The following is a 22417-nucleotide window of genomic DNA, read 5'->3' as shown; positions in this document are numbered from 1 at the left end:
GGTATGGTTTTGAAAATTGCATGAATTCACAAAACATAATCTGATCAAGTAAGCAATATAAATATTATTAATGCAATTTGCGAAACCATTCCAATTAATATATTTTAATTATTTATTGACAAACATTTGCGAGACGAGCTATGCTGTTCTCCAACAGCTCTTGTTTACAATCCAATGGGAAAAGTTTTTTTTTTCTCATTTGAATAATAAGAAAAACGATAGAACAAAGAAATGACTGTGAGGCTAATATATGGCGTCTTTTACAGTGTGATTTCTGTGACTTTTTTGAATCGGTTATTCTGATGTGTCCCGTCGCAAAGTAGGTAGTAAATACATGATGTATTACCAAACTTTACATATACTACTATGGGTAAAGTTCTCGATTTGAACCAAACCGATAACAACATTTTTTGATGTTTCCATAATTATCGAAACTATATATCACACAATGTAAGCATGATATATATCCAATCGAAAGCCAACAATCATTTTGGCTGACGGCGTGCTGAAGTTTATCACACTCCGAACGTAACCCTAACACGAACCCTAACCCTAACATGAACCCGAACCGTTATATAAAGTAGCCACATGCAAGCATCTCGGTTAGTTCGTATGTACAAATAAACATCGGTCTGGTAACGTACAGAACTAAGCAAGTGTGTAAGCAGTTAAATATTAATAACATGTCGAGGTCTCAACTGTAATCCAACCCTGGACACTTGGTCCAGCGTCACGTCCAGGCCGCTCCACCGTAATCGTCTGCAGCCTTATATTTATAATTACCAACACTGTCCAGCGTTTCGCGGGTATCCTGGTATGCTATTCGGCGATGAAGATGTAGAATGTCACAGTGGATATTTGTAATACCCACAGACATTACACACTCCTAAGGACGAAACTGGCTAGTATAGCCCAATAGTAACGGCCTAGCTATATAACATTGATGAACAGCAACCTTAACCCAGGGCTGTCGAGAAGATGTCCCCTACACAGAAGCCAACATCCACACAAGGTAAGTCAGCCTCAGAGGTTAAACCATTGTCTCTGTGTCACTATTCTAATCATTGAAGATAAACCGTACATTGTATATAAACATAAAGGGATTCTAATACCAGATAACTGTATAATGTAGTGAAGCATAGACATAAGATAAACCGTACATTGTATATAAACATAAAGGGATTCTAATACCAGATAACTGTATAATGTAGTCAAGCATAGACATAAGATAAAACATCATTTTGATCACTGTTATAATGTACAATGTATAGATCTATAGCAAGTCAGTTTACTATTTACTCGACTTGGACCAATAAAGATTGATTGCTTTAATCAAATTTAGTGCGTAAGCTATAGCATTAAATAAATATCTATAAGACTTTTTTTCATAAAATCAACACATTACCTCGAATAATTGACAAATTTGCCTGCAGGATCACTGTATCGTAAACAAAACTTTGCTTTTTTAATAGACAATCTTAGCTATTTACAGACAATGGCGATCACCGTGCATTTGCATGTGAAAATCATATTGACGAAACACATCATCACATTTATGAACTTGTATGTGATCATCCGTGTTTACCTAAATCTGATGACTGCAGAAAGTTTTTTATAGGTTTTTTTTCATAGTTTAATCGATGAATAAAGCCTGTCTAACGATAAAATTGAACACAATCGCAGGCTTTGAAATATTGACTGGTCTTCTAATCGGACTTAAAAATTCTAACCGGTCCACTGTCGCCTAAACAGGCTTCAAAATTCTCTTTAAAGGAATTCAGGTATTCAGCCTACTTTTCTCTGAGGTTTAGATTCAGAGATTTACCGATTAATGGACGTATATCAGATCAATACATGTTACTAGTTGTTAGATGTATCTGTATAAGCCATATGAGCAACTGTTGTGATCAGTGATTGTCCCCAAGAGATTCTTTGGTTACCATAGTAACAAATATATCTCTATGACAACACAGGAATAGATTGGCCACGATTTACCTGATCGATCCACCTGGTTAGCAGGGTATGTTCATTACAGATAGATAAACTGATGGATGTTAAAGACATATTTCACATGTAATATATTATTTAATAGTTTCTATGGCAATAGCCAACGAACGCCATCCAGTCTATTGTCGGGAATCCCTGTACAACCATAGATAAAGATAAACAAACACCTATTTGTTTGTAATCGGGATATTAACAAATTGTTTTGTGAGTGTAATCACAGGGACTTGACACGAATTCTCTACCCACGGCCTATATATATTATTAACATATATGAGTCCAAGGTGAGGAATCAATTCCTGGTAGCTGTGAGTGTGGTATATACTAAATATAGTTAGTTATATTTGGCCAGGCCCAACATGACATTCGATCTGATATATACTAATATAGGTATGTATATCTTGCCGACGCCAAACATGGCATTTCGTCTTACTAACTATAGTTTTGAATACATTCGCAACGTCCCTTTGTGACATTCTATCTTATGTATACGCAATATACAAATATAGTTAATATGTCTTGACCACGCCTCCAACATAACATATTTTATTTTGGTGTATACTAAATTATTTATTATATTTTTACCCGTAAAATATCGAAAATCATTCGTCTATAAAAGTGATATTTTTCACTAGTGAAAAATATCACTTTTTGTCCTGCTAAAGTTAAAGATTGTAAAGCAATATCAACCTATCACATCTGCAGCTACACAATCTGGTCCATACCTCGAGCTCTGTTTGCGCCAAAATTATAAAATATAAAATACCAAACAATATAAATGGCTGTAAAATCTTGGCATACCACTTGATGAAAGGGGCGGCCGTTTATTATTAACAATAATATTTCATATATTTTAGAATTAAAACATAATTTTTAGGAAAGGTGAGCGAGAACTACGCCTTTAAAACTACGATAGTGAAAACGAACACCTCTATATATGGATCATCAAGCACTTCAGGAAAAATCTTAACAAGAAATATCTTTAAAAAAGATAAACGGCATAGTTTTAATGCTGGTGGTTATAATGTAAAACTACTGGTGAAATAAATTAACGAACTACGATGTAATTAATAAATGCGCAGTTTCAGGCACGGATAACAAAATTATATCAGTTTGAATCATTTTGGTGATAATAAGGCTGCAAATGTGTCATTTGAATAGATGCACCCACTTATTCAGCTTGCATTCAATTTAGAAGGGACATCACGGTAAAAACGTTGCAATTTTCACTGAATGTACGCGTGTTGTTCCTTTCCAGTTATGTTTCTGTGCTGTTCCAATGTTCACAGTCAATCCCTATGTCCAGCTTGACCACTCGATTTAGTTGGGAATCGCCCTCTAAATTTAGCGCGGAAATTATTTTTAGATCATTACGTGACTGTTTTGAAATCGTGGCAACACAAACACACGATAGTTTACAAGGCGATATCTATATTCCATCTGGGTTAGTTGGATAATGATATTGTACACAGTGGTTTAAATGTTAAATAACCCGTTCTGTAAATATTACGGCACACATATTTATGTGTAAATAAGTGTAAACACTGTTCATATAGTATAGTGACAGTAGCGATATACTAGTACAGACTGTATAAATATTACAGAGTTTGTGGAACTATTACCGAGTTTGTGTTAATATTACTGAGTTTGTGTGAAAATTACCGAGTTTGTGTAAATATTACCGAGATTATCATGACCTACTATCAAACAATCAAGCAGAATACGAGCGGCGTCAGTATTACTGTTGTTTTCATGTTTGAACTGTTACAATCTATTGTACTGCTTCCCAAGTTTAATTCTAGGATTGTGTTTGACCCATTTTCCTATTATTCTCTTCATTGCGGAAGCTGTTATCGTTTTCAACCCCAGTCGATTCACATTGGAAGCCATTTTTGTTTCCATGTGTATTAGTTTGTTGTGCGCATGCGTTTATCGTTATGTCACCAAATTTGCATATTCAGAGTGATAACATTTTAATAATTGATAATTCATGTTTTTATGTACATACATCATCAAATTCGAATGGTCATTGTTCAGAAGGTTATTTTTTTTTAAAGATATACCCAATAATATGATAACAAATACAAAATAAATATTGGTTTACCGTGAGGTCCCTTTAACTTTGTTTCGTTTTTAAACTGTATATCTGCATTTTGCATTGACCGCTACATTGACCAATCACGTACTTCATCTTGACCAGAACGCCACCTGTCGCGTCATATCCTGGGCCAAAAGAAAATTAGACGGCTATGCCGAAAAAAGGAAACCTGCTTTGGTACTTTAAACATATTTTATTTACACATATTTGCAAATAGGATTTGACACAAGTTATTACAACTTATGAAGCCATTTCCTTACAATAGTTACATAGATAACAGATGATATTACAGACTAATCAACTGCAGTACGAAAGAGATATAGGCCTACATAACATTAGGCACTCACACAAAATAAGATAACAAAGTCAATAAAATTTTCAAACATGTTAAATATTGTTAAAATCTTGTTAAAATCTTCCGCTGGATTTTATAAAATTTTGTACTTTGTTAAATACAACACAATTTAAATCCAAAGACATATTTTCATTTCCAAAAAGTAATAATCTTAAAGATATATTTATATCTAAATCACTTAAATGATTTAAAAGCACAACTCGAGCATTTGTGTAAGATTGACATTCAAAGAAGAAGTGATAGGCATTCTCACAATAATAGCCACAATTTACACAATTTGAGTTTTGGACCAAATTTGAACGGTAAAGATCATGATTAAGGGAACTGCATTCATGTCTTAATTTAGTGTGAATAATATTCAGTTTTATATCACCAATTAAGTAATAAGGGGGTACTGAGCATGGTAAGGTAGGGGCTAAAGCTGACTTGAAAGCAGAAAAAGGCATGGATCTAATATCAGAATGTATAGAGTTCCACATCGTCAAAGAGGAATGTAGAAAAGATTGGTTTGTAATAGACAGTCTGAAATTTGGGATTCTATATTTTTCATTATTTTTTAGACCCTGTCTGTTTTCACCGACTGTAGAGGGAAGTAAATTTGTAATGTAGTTTGGAGTTTGATGTCTATCCATTTTGTAAACTAATTGTAATTTCCGTCTTTTCCTTCTAACTGAAAGTAATTCTAGACCTGTTTCTGAATACAATGACTCGTTTCTAGCAAATAATGGTAACCCTGTTATTATCCTAGCTGCCTCCCGCTGAACTTTCTCTAACTTTTCTGAATCACTTGAAGTGTACCCATCCCAAACTTCACACGCATATTCTAAAACTGGTAAAATATAAGTTTTATAAATTCGCAAAAGAGCATCACGCTTTAATGTATATTTAAGTTTTCGCAATATATTTACTTTTCCCATAGCCGACTTATAAATTTCATTTATATGATCTACCCATTTAGCATCTGAATTTAATGTAACTCCAAGATGTCTATGCTTACTACTAAAATTTAAAAAATGGCCATCAAAAATCAGTTCCAGATCTTCATCAACGTTATCCGAATTAGAAATAAAAATAACTTCCGTCTTATTTGGATTAAAAGTAACTAGCCAAGTACTTACCCATCTGTTTAAAGCATCCAGGTCTCTATTTAAAACCTGCGCCCGGCAGTGTGGCAAAATGACGAGAAGGGAAGCACCGGGACTCCGCTTACAAGTGTTATACACATAAATCAAACTTACATCAGACAACAAAATATAAATAACTAAGTCATAATGAATCAAATTAACGATACTAGTATACTAAAGAAGAGCACAAAAGAATAGCTTGAAAATTAAGATCCACACATAAAAGGGGGAATGCAGGGGTGGTTGGAGGGATGTCCTTTTTAAAATAATTCTAAAACTGAATTCTAAAATTAATTTCACCTATTTAGAAACTTTCCAAGATGGTGTCATAAACTTACACGGATTAACGTGAACTCTATAGTGGGGATAACCTTGGTGTTGCAGGGGCTGGGCTGAGCCCTTGACCAATCAAAAGCTATGGATTTAGCATGACGGTCACTTACGCCCCACAGTGGCAATAATGACCCTTGACCAATGGGGAGACAATAATTAGCATATTATAATTACATTCATACTAACCAATTTATGTGTGAAGCTTTATTGTACAAAAATGTGTGTGATTTGACCAATTAGAGCACTGCTTACAAACAACAATGGGAAAACTGAAAAGCTGAACCAGTATATTTTGCTATAAAAATGTAATAAACAGAATATCTAACATTATATTAAGTGATACCAAATACATTTCACTCGTGCGGCTAATATTTTGACATTTTTGAATAGCGGAATATTAGCCCACTCGTGAAATATATTTTGTATTACTGAAGACACTGTTAGATATCCTCTATGTATTTCTTGACTATGCCCCTTCATGACATTTTGTGAAGACGGAAAGAACCATATTACGTCGCTGTCGTTCGGTTTGGTATACCATATTTTACTGTCAACATTATACACACAAGAGACATTTTTGAATAGTCATTTGGATTACACACCTCGCCGAGGTTCCAAACAAAATACAGACTCTGGTCATGGTAAAGCCTATGAGATTACAGGAATTGTAGGGATAGTAAACATCTACGGACAACACCATATTTGGAAAGGAAGGGACATAGGGATGAAATGGACGCAGAGATAAATGCAGACAAATTCAAAATATTGAACATAAATTGTATACCAAATCAAATCAAATCTTTCTTTCTTTTATTCTGAAACCTTCTAATTATTGAAAGTATATATTAAATGAAACTAGCTACGTTATTGGTCAGTTATTGAAATACATGTACATTACCTTTCACTGCCCTTATTCATCAGTAATTATCCCACATTTTGACCCGGTTTGACGGACTATGGTCAATTGTGGTGTTGTGTTAGCTTTCTCTATCCTAATTCATTAATAATTAGACAAACGCGACGTTTTAATGGCGTAATAAAGTGGCCAGGACGAATTAAATTAAATATTCATGACACACCAACTTATCCTGGTAGTAGTACTATCCAAACACTACTGTCACAACAACAAATAAACGAGATAATGATTGTGACTTGATGTATTGACGTTTTTATTTGTATGTAGTAAGTGTACTTTAAGACAGTGGAGATAATTAATTACACAAACTACCTTATATATTACAGACACAGGGCGTGCTATTATCATGGATCCTAGTAATGGAGTAGTGTTGCTTTGATTAAAAAACTCTTCATAAAAGAAACAAATTTTGCTTCATACCAAGGCCTATACACTAGATATTAGATTGATAGTTTGAGTATTACGTTAATTTGTAATATACAACAAATGACAAAACAAACAGTGAGAGATACGATAGTAGGTATACACCACAGGCGTCTGCGCCTGGTAAGTATTAACAGAATACAATAGTACATATTGTACATGAAGGTTCTAATATTGTTTTCTATTAATACTAACGAGAAGTAGACGCCTTTGTATTAATGGACGTGACTCGTTGATGTTCTTCTTTTGTATCTTTATTTTTAATATACAATGTACAATGTAGTAAGCATTTATATAAATAGCTATGGAAAACCATTATAACAGCCGATGTTTTTTGTTTAATTGTTTGTTTTTTTATTTCATTAGTAAATGGTACTTTAATTTAAAGTCAAACACCAACTAAACCAAAACACAAATGGCAGAATGCGATTGACCAATCGGAAAGCCCCATCAAAACGCCAGTATTGCTAGCCTATTTCAAAAATTCGGACAACTGTTTTCGTTCAATCAAAATGTAGTAAACAGAATATGTATGCTGGTTCGAATATACTTCACTCGTGTTACTTTTATTTTGACACCTTTCTTTCGTGCTGTGCACTGGTGGAAAAATCCCAAAATTAGCCACACACGTGAAATATTCCCAAATTGAAATATAAATTATACATGTTAAGTCTGCATGAAGGGCGTTTTATATATTAGTTAACAGGTAGAGTTGAATTGATAGAATGAGCATGAAGACGCGTCGCGTAAGTCTCACATCACTTCTATGGCAACCTGGGATACTTTGTCAAGAAAATAAGTGATATACGAAAATGTATATACCAACCTTATTTGTTATATATGTAAATCGTTAACTTAGTTTTAAATATTAAAATTCTAAAATAAAAATGCGACGATGAACAGAAAGCTATAAGTACACGAATGTACCAATATCTAACAGGGTACATGGATGTACCTATATCTAACAGGGTACATGTATGATGTACCTATATCTAACAGAGTACATGGATGATGTACCTATATCTAACAGAGTACATAGATGATGTACCTATATCTAACAGGGTACATGGATGATGTACCTATATCTAACAGGGTACATGGATGATGTACCTATATCTAACAGAGTACATAGATGATGTACCTATATCTAACAGGGTACATGGATGATGTACCTATATCTAACAGGGTACATGGATGATGTACCTATATCTAACAGGGTACATGGATGATGTACCTATATCTAACAGGGTACATGTATGATGTACCTATATCTAACAGAGTACAGGTATGATGTACCTATATCTAACAGGGTACATGGATGTACATATATCTAACAGGGTACATGGATGATGTACCTATATCTAACAGAGTACATGGATGATGTACCTATATCTAACAGGGTACATGTATGATGTACCTATATCTAACATAGTACATGGATGATGTACCTATATCTAACAGAGTACATGGATGTACCTATATCTAACAGGGTACATGGATGATGTACCTATATCTAACAGAGTACATGTATGATGTACCTATATCTAACAGAGTACATGTATGATGTACCTATATCTAACAGAGTACATGGATGATGTACCTATATCTAACAGAGTGCATGTATGATGTACCTATAACTAACAGGGTACATGGATGATGTACCTATATCTAACAGAGTACATAGATGATGTACCTATATCTAACAGGGTACATAGATGATGTACCTATATCTAACAGAGTACATGTATGATGTACCTATATCTAACAGGTTACATGGATGATGTACCTATATCTAACAGAGTACATGTATGATGTACCTATATCTAACAGGTTACATAGATGATGTACCTATAACTAACAGGGTACATGGATGATGTACCTATATCTAACAGAGTACATGGATGATGTACCTATATCTAACAGAGTACATGGATGATGTACCTATATCTAACAGAGTACATATATGATGTACCTATATCTAACAGAGTACATGGATGATGTACCTATATCTAACACTTAGTAACACTTGTTAGCGTTAGGGCTAGTGTTATTGTATAGTAAACACTTAGTAACACGTGTTAGAGTTAGGACTAGTGTTATTGTATTGTAAACATTTAGTAACACGTGTTAGCGTTAGGACTAGTCTTATTGTATAGTAAACACATAGTAACACTTGTTAGCGTTAGGACAAGTGTTATTGTATAGTAAACACTTAGTAACACGGGTTACCGTTAGGACTAGTGTTATTGTATAGTAAACACTTAGTAACACGTGTTAGCGTTAGGACTAGTGTTATTGTATAGTAAACACTTAGTAACACGTGTTAGCGTAAGGACTAGTGTTATTGTATAGTAAACATTTAGTAACACGTGTTAGCGTTAGGACTAGTGTTATTGTATAGTAAACACTTAGTAACACGTGTTAGCGTTAGGGCTAGTGTTATTGTATAGTAAACATTTAGTAACACGTGTTGGCGTTAGGACTAGTGTTATTGTGTAGTAAACATTTAATAACACGTGTTAGCGTTAGGACTAGTCTTATTTTATAGTAAACACTTAGTAACACGTGTTAGCGTTAGGACTAGTGTTATTGTATAGTAAACATTTAGTAACACGTGTTAGCGTTAGGACTAGTGTTATTGTATAGTAAACACTTAGTAACACGTGTTAGCGTTAGGACTAGTGTTATTGTATAGTAAACATTTAGTAACACGTGTTAGCGTTAGGACTAGTCTTATTGTATAGTAAATATTTAGTAACACTTGTTACCGTTAGGACTAGTGTTATTGTATAGTAAACATTTAGTAACACGTGTTAGTGTTAGGACTAGTGTTATTGTATAGTAAACACTTAGTAACACGTGTTAGCGTTAGGACTAGTGTTATTGTATAGTAAACATTTAGTAACACGTGTTAGCGTTAGGACTAGTGTTATTGTATAGTAAACACTTAGTAACACGTGTTAGCGTTAGGACTAGTGTTATTGTATAGTAAACATTTAGTTACACGTGTTAGCGTTAGGACTAGTGTTATTGTATAGTAAACATTTAGTACCACGTATTAGCGTTAGGACTAGTGTTATTGTATAGTAAACACATAGTAACACGTATTAGCGTTAGGACTAGTGTTATTGTATTATAAACATTTAGTAACACGTGTTAGCGTTAGGACTAGTGTTATTGTATTATAAACATTTAGTAACACGTGTTAGCGTTATGACTAGTGTTATTGTATTGTAAACACTTAGTAGCACTTGTTAGCGTTAGGACTAGTGTTATTGTATAGTAAACATTTAGTAACACGTGTTAGCGTTAGGGCTAGTGTTATTGTATAGTAGTTATTTAGTAACACTTGTTAGCGTTAGGACTAGTGTTATTGTATAGTAAACACTTAGTAACACTGATTAGCGTTAGGACTAGTGTTATTGTATAGTAAACATTTAGTTACACGTGTTAGCGTTAGGACTAGTGTTATTGTATAGTAAACATTTAGTACCACGTATTAGCGTTAGGACTAGTGTTATTGTATAGTAAACACATAGTAACACGTATTAGCGTTAGGACTAGTGTTATTGTATTATAAACATTTAGTAACACGTGTTAGCGTTAGGACTAGTGTTATTTTATAGTAAACACTTAGTAACACGTGTTAGCGTTAGGACTAGTGTTATTGTATAGTAAACATTTAGTAACACGTGTTAGCGTTAGGACTAGTGTTATTGTATAGTAAACACTTAGTAACACGTGTTAGCGTTAGGACTAGTGTTATTGTATAGTAAACATTTAGTAACACGTGTTAGCGTTAGGACTAGTCTTATTGTATAGTAAATATTAAGTAACACTTGTTAGCGTTAGGACTAGTGTTATTGTATAGTAAACATTTAGTAACACGTGTTAGTGTTAGGACTAGTGTTATTGTATAGTAAACACTTAGTAACACGTGTTAGCGTAAGGACTAGTGTTATTGTATAGTAAACATTTAGTAACACTTGTTAGCGTTAGGACTAGTGTTCTTGTATAGTAAACACTTAGTTACACGTGTTAGCGTTAGGACTAGTGTTATTGTATTATAAACACTTAGTAACACGTGTTAGCGTAAGGACTAGTGTTATTGTATAGTAAACACTTAGTAACACGTGTTAGCGTTAGGGCTAGTGTTATTGTATAGTAAACATTTAGTAACACGTGTTGGCGTTAGGACTAGTGTTATTGTATAGTAAACATTTAATAACACGTGTTAGCGTTAGGACTAGTGTTATTTTATAGTAAACACTTAGTAACACGTGTTAGCGTTAGGGCTAGTGTTATTGTATAGTAAACATTTAGTAACACGTGTTGGCGTTAGGACTAGTGTTATTGTATAGTAAACATTTAATAACACGTGTTAGCGTTAGGACTAGTGTTATTTTATAGTAAACACTTAGTAACACGTGTTGGCGTTAGGACTAGTGTTATTGTATAGTAAACATTTAGTAACACGTGTTAGCGTTAGGACTAGTGTTATTGTATAATAAACACTTAGTAACACGTGTTAGCGTTAGGACTAGTGTTATTGTATAGTAAACATTTAGTTACACGTGTTAGCGTTAGGACTAGTGTTATTGTATAGTAAACATTTAGTACCACGTATTAGCGTTAGGACTAGTGTTATTGTATAGTAAACACATAGTAACACGTATTAGCGTTAGGACTAGTGTTATTGTATTATAAACATTTAGTAACACGTGTTAGCGTTAGGACTAGTGTTATTGTATTATAAACATTTAGTAACACGTGTTAGCGTTAGGACAAGTGTTATTGTATTGTAAACACTTAGTAGCACTTGTTAGCGTTAGGACTAGTGTTATTGTATAGTAAACATTTAGTAACACGTGTTAGCGTTAGGGCTAGTGTTATTGTATAGTAGTTATTTAGTAACACTTGTTAGCGTTAGGACTAGTGTTATTGTATAGTAAACACTTAGTAACACTGATTAGCGTTAGGACTAGTGTTATTGTATAGTAAACATTTAGTTACACGTGTTAGCGTTAGGACTAGTGTTATTGTATAGTAAACATTTAGTACCACGTATTAGCGTTAGGACTAGTGTTATTGTATAGTAAACACATAGTAACACGTATTAGCGTTAGGACTAGTGTTATTGTATTATAAACATTTAGTAACACGTGTTAGCGTTAGGACTAGTGTTATTGTATTATAAACATTTAGTAACACGTGTTAGCGTTAGGACTAGTGTTATTGTATTGTAAACACTTAGTAGCACTTGTTAGCGTTAGGACTAGTGTTATTGTATAGTAAACATTTAGTAACACGTGTTAGCGTTAGGGCTAGTGTTATTGTATAGTAGTTATTTAGTAACACTTGTTAGCGTTAGGACTAGTGTTATTGTATAGTAAACACTTAGTAACAATGATTAGCGTTAGGACTAGTGTTATTGTAAATTAAACACTTAGTAACACGTGTTAGCGTTAGGACTAGTGTTATTGTATAGTAAACACTTAGTAACACGTGTTAGCGTTAGGACTAGTGTTATTGTATAGTAAACATTTAGTAACACGTGTTAGCGTTAGGACTAGTGTTATTGTATAGTAAACACTTAGTAACACGTGTTAGCGTTAGGACTAGTGTTATTGTATAGTAAACACTTAGTAACACGTGTTAGCGTTAGGACTAGTGTTATTGTATAGTAAACACTTAGTAACACGTGTTAGCGTTAGGACTAGTGTTATTGTATAGTAAACACTTAGTAACACGTGTTAGCGTTAGGGCTAGTGTTATTGTATAGTAAACACTTAGCAACACGTGTTAGCGTTAGGACTACTGTTATTGTATAGTAAACACTTAGTAACACGTGTTAGCGTTAGAACTAGTGTTATTGTATAGTAAACACTTAGTAACACGTATTAGCGTTAGGACTACTGTTATTGTATAGTAAACACTTAGTAACACGTGTTAGCGTTAGGACTAGTGTTATTGTATAGTAAACATTTAGTAACACGTGTTGGCGTTAGGACTAGTGTTATTGTATAGTAAACATTTAATAACACGTGTTAGCGTTAGGACTAGTGTTATTTTATAGTAAACACTTAGTAACACGTGTTAGCGTTAGGACTAGTGTTATTGTATAGTAAACACTTAGTAACACGTGTTAGCGTTAGGACTAGTGTTATTGTATAGTAAACACTTAGTAACACGTGTTAGCGTTAGGACTAGTGTTATTGTATAGTAAACACTTAGTAACACTTGTTAGCGTTAGGACTAGTGTTATTGTATAGTAAACATTTAGTAACACGTGTTAGCGTTAGGACTAGTGTTATTGTATAGTAAACACTTAGTAACACGTGTTAGCGTTAGGACTAGTGTTATTGTATAGTAAACATTTAGTTACACGTGTTAGCGTTAGGACTAGTGTTATTGTATAGTAAAAATTTAGTACCACGTATTAGCGTTAGGACTAGTGTTATTGTATAGTAAACACATAGTAACACGTGTTAGCGTTAGGACTAGTGTTATTGTATTATAAACATTTAGTAACACGTGTTAGCGTTAGGACTAGTGTTATTGTATTATAAACATTTAGTAACACGTGTTAGCGTTAGGACTAGTGTTATTATATTGTAAACACTAAGTAACACGTGTTAGCGTTAGGACTAGTGTTATTGTAGAGTAAACATTTAGTAACACGTGTTAGCGTTAGGACTAGTGTTATTGTATAGTAAACACTTAGTAACACGTGTTAGCGTTAGGACTAGTGTTATTGTATAGTAAACATTTAGTAACACGTGTTAGCGTTAGGACTAGTGTTATTGTATAGTAAATATTAGTAACACTTGTTAGCGTTAGGACTAGTGTTATTGTATAGTAAACATTTAGTAACACGTGTTAGCGTTAGGACTAGTGTTATTGTATAGTAAACACTTAGTAACACGTGTTAGCGTTATGACTAGTGTTATTGTATAGTAAACATTTAGTAACACGTGTTAGCGTTAGGACTAGTGTTATTGTATAGTAAACACTTAGTAACACGTGTTAGCGTTAGGACTAGTGTTATTGTATAGTAAACACTTAGTAACACGTGTTAGCGTTAGGACTAGTGTTATTGTATAGTAAACACTTAGTAACACGTGTTAGCGTTAGGACTAGTGTTATTGTATAGTAAACACTTAGTAACACGTGTTAGCGTTAGGACTAGTGTTATTGTATAGTAAACACTTAGTAACACGTGTTAGCGTTAGGACTAGTGTTATTGTATAGTAAACACTTAGTAACACGTGTTAGCGTTAGGACTAGTGTTATTGTATAGTAAACACTTAGTAACACGTGTTAGCGTTAGGACTAGTGTTATTGTATAGTAAACACTTAGTAACACGTGTTAGCGTTAGGACTAGTGTTATTGTATAGTAAACATTTAGTAACACGTGTTAGCGTTAGGACTAGTGTTATTGTATAGTAAACACTTAGTAACACGTGTTAGCGTTAGGACTAGTGTTATTGTATAGTAAACACTTAGTAACACGTGTTAGCGTTAGGACTAGTGTTATTGTATAGTAAACACTTAGTAACACGTGTTAGCGTTAGGACTAGTGTTATTGTATAGTAAACACTTAGTAACACGTGTTAGCGTTAGGACTAGTGTTATTGTATAGTAAACACTTAGTAACACGTGTTAGCGTTAGGACTAGTGTTATTGTATAGTAAACACTTAGTAACACGTGTTAGCGTTAGGACTAGTGTTATTGTATAGTAAACACTTAGTAACACGTGTTAGCGTTAGGACTAGTGTTATTGTATAGTAAACACTTAGTAACACGTGTTAGCGTTAGGACTAGTGTTATTGTATAGTAAACACTTAGTAACACGTGTTAGCGTTAGGACTAGTGTTATTGTATAGTAAACACTTAGTAACACGTGTTAGCGTTAGGACTAGTGTTATTGTATAGTAAACACTTAGTAACACGTGTTAGCGTTAGGACTAGTGTTATTGTATAGTAAACACTTAGTAACACGTGTTAGCGTTAGGACTAGTGTTATTGTATAGTAAACACTTAGTAACACGTGTTAGCGTTAGGACTAGTGTTATTGTATAGTAAACACTTAGTAACACGTGTTAGCGTTAGGACTAGTGTTATTGTATAGTAAACACTTAGTAACACGTGTTAGCGTTAGGACTAGTGTTATTGTATAGTAAACACTTAGTAACACGTGTTAGCGTTAGGACTAGTGTTATTGTATAGTAAACACTTAGTAACACGTGTTAGCGTTAGGACTAGTGTTATTGTATAGTAAACACTTAGTAACACGTGTTAGCGTTAGGACTAGTGTTATTGTATAGTAAACACTTAGTAACACGTGTTAGCGTTAGGACTAGTGTTATTGTATAGTAAACACTTAGTAACACTTGTTAGCGTTAGGACTAGTGTTATTGTATAGTAAACACTTAGTAACACGTGTTAGCGTTAGGACTAGTGTTATTGTATAGTAAACACTTAGTAACACGTGTTAGCGTTAGGACTAGTGTTATTGTATAGTAAACACTTAGTAACACGTGTTAGCGTTAGGACTAGTGTTATTGTATAGTAAACACTTAGTAACACGTGTTAGCGTTAGGACTAGTGTTATTGTATAGTAAACACTTAGTAACACGTGTTAGCGTTAGGACTAGTGTTATTGTATAGTAAACACTTAGTAACACGTGTTAGCGTTAGGACTAGTGTTATTGTATAGTAAACACTTAGTAACACGTGTTAGCGTTAGGACTAGTGTTATTGTATAGTAAACACTTAGTAACACGTGTTAGCGTTAGGACTAGTGTTATTGTATAGTAAACACTTAGTAACACGTGTTAGCGTTAGGACTAGTGTTATTGTATAGTAAACACTTAGTAACACGTGTTAGCGTTAGGACTAGTGTTATTGTATAGTAAACACTTAGTAACACGTGTTAGCGTTAGAACTAGTGTTATTGTAAATTAAACACTTAGTAACACGCGTTAGCGTTAGGACTAGTGTTATTGTATAGTAAACACTTAGTAACACGTGTTAGCGTTAGGACTAGTGTTATTGTATAGTAAACACTTAGTAACACGTGTTAGCGTTAGGACTAGTGTTATTGTATAGTAAACACTTAGTAACACGTGTTAGCGTTAGGACTAGTGTTATTGTATAGTAAACACTTAGTAACACGTGTTAGCGTTAGGACTAGTGTTATTGTATAGTAAACACTTAGTAACACGTGTTAGCGTTAGGACTAGTGTTATTGTAAATTAAACACTTAGTAACACGTGTTAGCGTTAGGACTAGTGTTATTGTATAGTAAACACTTAGTAACACGTGTTAGCGTTAGGACTAGTGTTATTGTATAGTAAACACTTAGTAACACGTGTTAGCGTTAGGACTAGTGTTATTGTATAGTAAACACTTAGTAACACGTGTTAGCGTTAGGACTAGTGTTATTGTATAGTAAACACTTAGTAACACGTGTTAGCGTTAGGACTAGTGTTATTGTATAGTAAACACTTAGTAACACGTGTTAGCGTTAGGACTAGTGTTATTGTATAGTAAACACTTAGTAACACGTGTTAGCGTTAGGACTAGTGTTATTGTATAGTAAACACTTAGTAACACGTGTTAGCGTTAGGACTAGTGTTATTGTATAGTAAACACTTAGTAACACGTGTTAGCGTTAGGACTAGTGTTATTGTATAGTAAACACTTAGTAACACGTGTTAGCGTTAGGACTAGTGTTATTGTATAGTAAACACTTAGTAACACGTGTTAGCGTTAGGACTAGTGTTATTGTATAGTAAACACTTAGTAACACGTGTTAGCGTTAGGACTAGTGTTATTGTATAGTAAACACTTAGTAACACGTGTTAGCGTTAGGACTAGTGTTATTGTATAGTAAACACTTAGTAACACGTGTTAGCGTTAGGACTAGTGTTATTGTATAGTAAACACTTAGTAACACGTGTTAGCGTTAGGACTAGTGTTATTGTATAGTAAACACTTAGTAACACGTGTTAGCGTTAGGACTAGTGTTATTGTATAGTAAACACTTAGTAACACGTGTTAGCGTTAGGACTAGTGTTATTGTATAGTAAACACTTAGTAACACGTGTTAGCGTTAGGACTAGTGTTATTGTATAGTAAACACTTAGTAACACGTGTTAGCGTTAGGACTAGTGTTATTGTATAGTAAACACTTAGTAACACGTGTTAGCGTTAGGACTAGTGTTATTGTATAGTAAACACTTAGTAACACGTGTTAGCGTTAGGACTAGTGTTATTGTATAGTAAACACTTAGTAACACGTGTTAGCGTTAGGACTAGTGTTATTGTATAGTAAACACTTAGTAACACGTGTTAGCGTTAGGACTAGTGTTATTGTATAGTAAACACTTAGTAACACGTGTTAGCGTTAGGACTAGTGTTATTGTATAGTAAACATTTAGTAACACGTGTTAGCGTTAGGACTAGTGTTATTGTATAGTAAACACTTAGTAACACGTGTTAGCGTTAGGACTAGTGTTATTGTATAGTAAACACTTAGTAACACGTGTTAGCGTTAGGACTAGTGTTATTGTATAGTAAACACTTAGTAACACGTGTTAGCGTTAGGACTAGTGTTATTGTATAGTAAACACTTAGTAACACGTGTTAGCGTTAGGACTAGTGTTATTGTATAGTAAACACTTAGTAACACGTGTTAGCGTTAGGACTAGTGTTATTGTATAGTAAACACTTAGTAACACGTGTTAGCGTTAGGACTAGTGTTATTGTATAGTAAACACTTAGTAACACGTGTTAGCGTTAGGACTAGTGTTATTGTATAGTAAACACTTAGTAACACGTGTTAGCGTTAGGACTAGTGTTATTGTATAGTAAACACTTAGTAACACGTGTTAGCGTTAGGACTAGTGTTATTGTATAGTAAACACTTAGTAACACGTGTTAGCGTTAGGACTAGTGTTATTGTATAGTAAACACTTAGTAACACGTGTTAGCGTTAGGACTAGTGTTATTGTATAGTAAACACTTAGTAACACGTGTTAGCGTTAGGACTAGTGTTATTGTATAGTAAACACTTAGTAACACGTGTTAGCGTTAGGACTAGTGTTATTGTATAGTAAACACTTAGTAACACGTGTTAGCGTTAGGACTAGTGTTATTGTATAGTAAACACTTAGTAACACGTGTTAGCGTTAGGACTAGTGTTATTGTATAGTAAACACTTAGTAACACGTGTTAGCGTTAGGACTAGTGTTATTGTATAGTAAACACTTAGTAACACGTGTTAGCGTTAGGACTAGTGTTATTGTATAGTAAACACTTAGTAACACGTGTTAGCGTTAGGACTAGTGTTATTGTATAGTAAACACTTAGTAACACGTGTTAGCGTTAGGACTAGTGTTATTGTATAGTAAACACTTAGTAACACGTGTTAGCGTTAGGACTAGTGTTATTGTATAGTAAACACTTAGTAACACGTGTTAGCGTTAGGACTAGTGTTATTGTATAGTAAACACTTAGTAACACGTGTTAGCGTTAGGACTAGTGTTATTGTATAGTAAACACTTAGTAACACGTGTTAGCGTTAGGACTAGTGTTATTGTATAGTAAACACTTAGTAACACGTGTTAGCGTTAGGACTAGTGTTATTGTATAGTAAACACTTAGTAACACGTGTTAGCGTTAGGACTAGTGTTATTGTATAGTAAACACTTAGTAACACGTGTTAGCGTTAGGACTAGTGTTATTGTATAGTAAACACTTAGTAACACGTGTTAGCGTTAGGACTAGTGTTATTGTATAGTAAACATTTAGTAACACGTGTTAGCGTTAGGACTAGTGTTATCGTAAAGTAAACACTTAGTAACACGCTGTACGTGTCTTCTTTACTTCATTCGTGAAATTGTTTGAGAAATAGCGTTATGTGATTGGGTATCATGTTGATCACTTTTGTCTATTGATATCTTAATATGTTTTCCCGACTTGACACGTCAAGTAGGTTTCTAATTGCAGGGCATAAATAAATCAGTGTTTTTTCTTCATTTTATTACATATACAGTGAATTATTTTACAAAGTTGGTATTTACACAAAACTAATAACTTAGACAATTAAGGAAAAATACAAAAAAGCAAAAAACGACCGCAAAAACGATATACTTTATCTATAATCAATTCATGATGATAATGTTTTTTTGATATAATCCGATTGATGGTAAAGTTAATAAACTGTTCGGTCTCGTATAAAACGTCATTTGCAGTATTATCAAACACGATGATATAGCATCATTCATTTCAAAACAAATTGTATTGTTTCTTTTGTTTACTTTCTCAACAGAACAATCAGATGACTCCCATGATGATTTCATCAGGAATTCAAGAATTTTGATTGAATCAACAAAAAACAAGATGGAGCGGGTACAGAAGATGTCTAACGAGTTGGGGTATCTCACAAGCCTCATTAAGGATGACCGGAAACAGGCAACGAAATCCAAACAACAGATCGTCAACCAATCCAAACAGCAGACCGACAACCAATCGAAACAGCAGACCGTTAACCAATCAAAACAGCAGACAGATAACCAATCAAAACAGCAGACAGTTAACCAATTTAAGAAGAGCATTGAAGATGTCAGAGAGACTCGAATCAGTCATCAGAAGGACAGCAGACCAGCTCGACATTCAGTTCCGGGACATATCGTGTCCGATAGACCAAGGAAAAAAGACAACACTCCAAAAATAAGCAGTAAGTTAAGAAAACTAAGCGACGGGGGCAGGTTAAAACTGATTCAAAGTACTCTTCAGAAAGTCAAAGAGGCAGACGCAAAAGATAAATACTTGACGAAAGAGTCCAAGGAATCTTCCTCCATTAAATCTCACAAAATAGTTATCCCTAGGGATTCATGTTTCGATGGTAAGATCGACGACACAAAAACAGATCGTGATGATCTGAGAAGTAGTGACACCAAGACAGGCGGTGACGTATTGCCTGGCTGTTTGTGTGACTGTGGCGGTAATCTCATTGTTGATGAAACGGCAGAGAGGGCAATAGCTGCGAGACATCAAGCCAAGTATAGAACTAAACTACGTGGTCCTGCTTCTAAGCATTGTTGTGTAAGTCATTTTAGTTCCTACCACGGCCCAGTGATACTAGCAGGCGAGGACACAGCGTTCTCACATCTTCCCGCTTTACGTGTGAACAATATTCAAATCCCTTCGCCAAGGCCAAGGTCAAATATGGACATAAGGTGCAAGGATTCGATCCAAATGGTAAAGGACTCAAATTCATTTAATTCATGTTTAAATAAAGACGACATTCGAAACGCTGAGAAACGGAAATTGAAAAATTGGTGGCATCATAGATGCGCATGTGTACAAGAGTACATCAGGCAAAATGAACAAATGGAATCAAGACGACCCACCTTGAAACCGAACAAAGTGACACTGCAGACAACTGGATTCTCCTCGTTGTACTCAGAATCGGGAAACTTTGTACCGTATGAGGAGGTGTCTATCGGATACAGGCTAATGGTCGGAAGGCAGGCTTCCTTTCCTATAAGTATTCGCCATTTGAGGAAGTTCCGGACACAGATCAAACGATAAGAGGTTGAACATACATGTACATTGTATGTTCAAGTCCTGTCAAATCAGCACATCATTACTGTAACTCTGAGAGAATATTTCATGATATTTTAGCAACCTCTCCTAATACATTGTACGTAATGCATTATTAGCCGATTGCGACATTACGGCAAGAGAAACCGGCATTAAGATAAGAGAAGCAAACAGTATGACAAGAGAAGCCGACATTACGACAAGATAAGCCAACATTACGACAAGAGTAGCCGACATTACGACAAGATAAGCCAACATTACAACAAAAGAAGTCATTAGTACGACAAGATAAGCCAACATTACGACAAGAGAAGCCGACATTACGACAAGAGAAGTCAATAGTACGACAAGAGAAGTCGACATTACGACAAGAGAAGTAAATAGTATGACACGAGAAGCCGATATTACGACAAGAGAAGTCAACATTACGACAAGAGAAGCCGACATTACGACAAAAGAAGTCGACATTACGACAAGATAAGCCAACATTACGACAAGAGAAGCCGACATTACGACAAGAGAAGCCGACAGTACGACAAGAGAAGCCGACATTACGACAAGAGAAGTCAATAGTATGACAAGAGAAGCCGACATAACGACAAGATAAGTCGACATTACGACAAGATAAGCCGACATTACGACAAGAGATGTAGACATTACGACAAGAGAAGCCGACATTACGACAAGAGAAGCCGACATTACGACAAGAGAAGTCAATAGTATGACAAGAGAAGCCGACATTACGACAAGAGAAGTCAACAGTACGACAAGAGAAGTCAACATTACAACAAGAGAAGTCAATAGTATGACAAGAGAAGCCGACATAACGACAAGAGAAGCCGACATTACGACAAGAGAAGTCGACATTACGACAAGAGAAGTCGACATTACGACAAGATAAGCCAACATTACGACAAGATAAGCCAACATTACGACAAGAGAAGTCGACATTACGACAAGATAAGCCGACAGTACGACAAGATAAGCCAACATTACGACAAGAGAAGTCGACATTACGACAAGATAAGCCGACAGTACGACAAGAGAAGTCAACAGTACGACAAGAGAAGCCGACATTACGACAAGAGAAGTCAACATTACGACAAGAGAAGCCGACATTACGACAAGAGAAGTCAACATTACGACAAGAGAAGCCGACATTACGACAAGAGAAGTCAACATAACGACAAGAGAAGCCGACATTACGACAAGAGAAGTCAACATTACGACAAGAGAAGCCGACATTACGACAAGAGAAGTCGACATTACGACAAGAGAAGTCAACATTACGACAAGAGAAGTCGACATTACGACAAGAGAAGTCGACATTACGACAAGAGAAGTCGACATTACGACAAGAGAAGTCGACATTACGACAAGAGAAGTCGACATTACGACAAGAGAAGTCGACATTACGACAAGAGAAGCCGACATTACGACAAGAGAAGTCGACATTACGACAAGAGAAGTCAACATTACGACAAGATAAGTCAACATTACGACAAGATAAGTCGACATTACGACAAGAGAAGTCAACATAACGCCCAA

At 34.8% G+C, this 22417-nt stretch overlaps 1 protein-coding gene across 1 annotated transcript; it reads left to right on the top strand.

Moving 5' to 3' along the window:
* The first annotated feature begins 561 nt into the window (after nucleotides 1–561).
* On the top strand, nucleotides 562–21429 carry LOC117342957. Its single transcript, XM_033905264.1, has 2 exons — nucleotides 562–1012; nucleotides 19593–21429. The coding sequence occupies exons 1-2, from the start codon at nucleotides 979–981 to the stop codon at nucleotides 20855–20857; spliced, it is 1299 nt and encodes a 432-aa protein (XP_033761155.1). The 5' UTR covers nucleotides 562–978; the 3' UTR covers nucleotides 20858–21429.
* The last annotated feature ends 988 nt before the right edge of the window (nucleotides 21430–22417 follow it).

Source organism: Pecten maximus, chromosome 14, assembly GCF_902652985.1.
Source record: "Pecten maximus chromosome 14, xPecMax1.1, whole genome shotgun sequence".
NCBI classification, from domain to species: Eukaryota; Metazoa; Mollusca; class Bivalvia; order Pectinida; family Pectinidae; genus Pecten; species Pecten maximus.
This window is presented reverse-complemented; position numbering and strand designations above follow the sequence as displayed.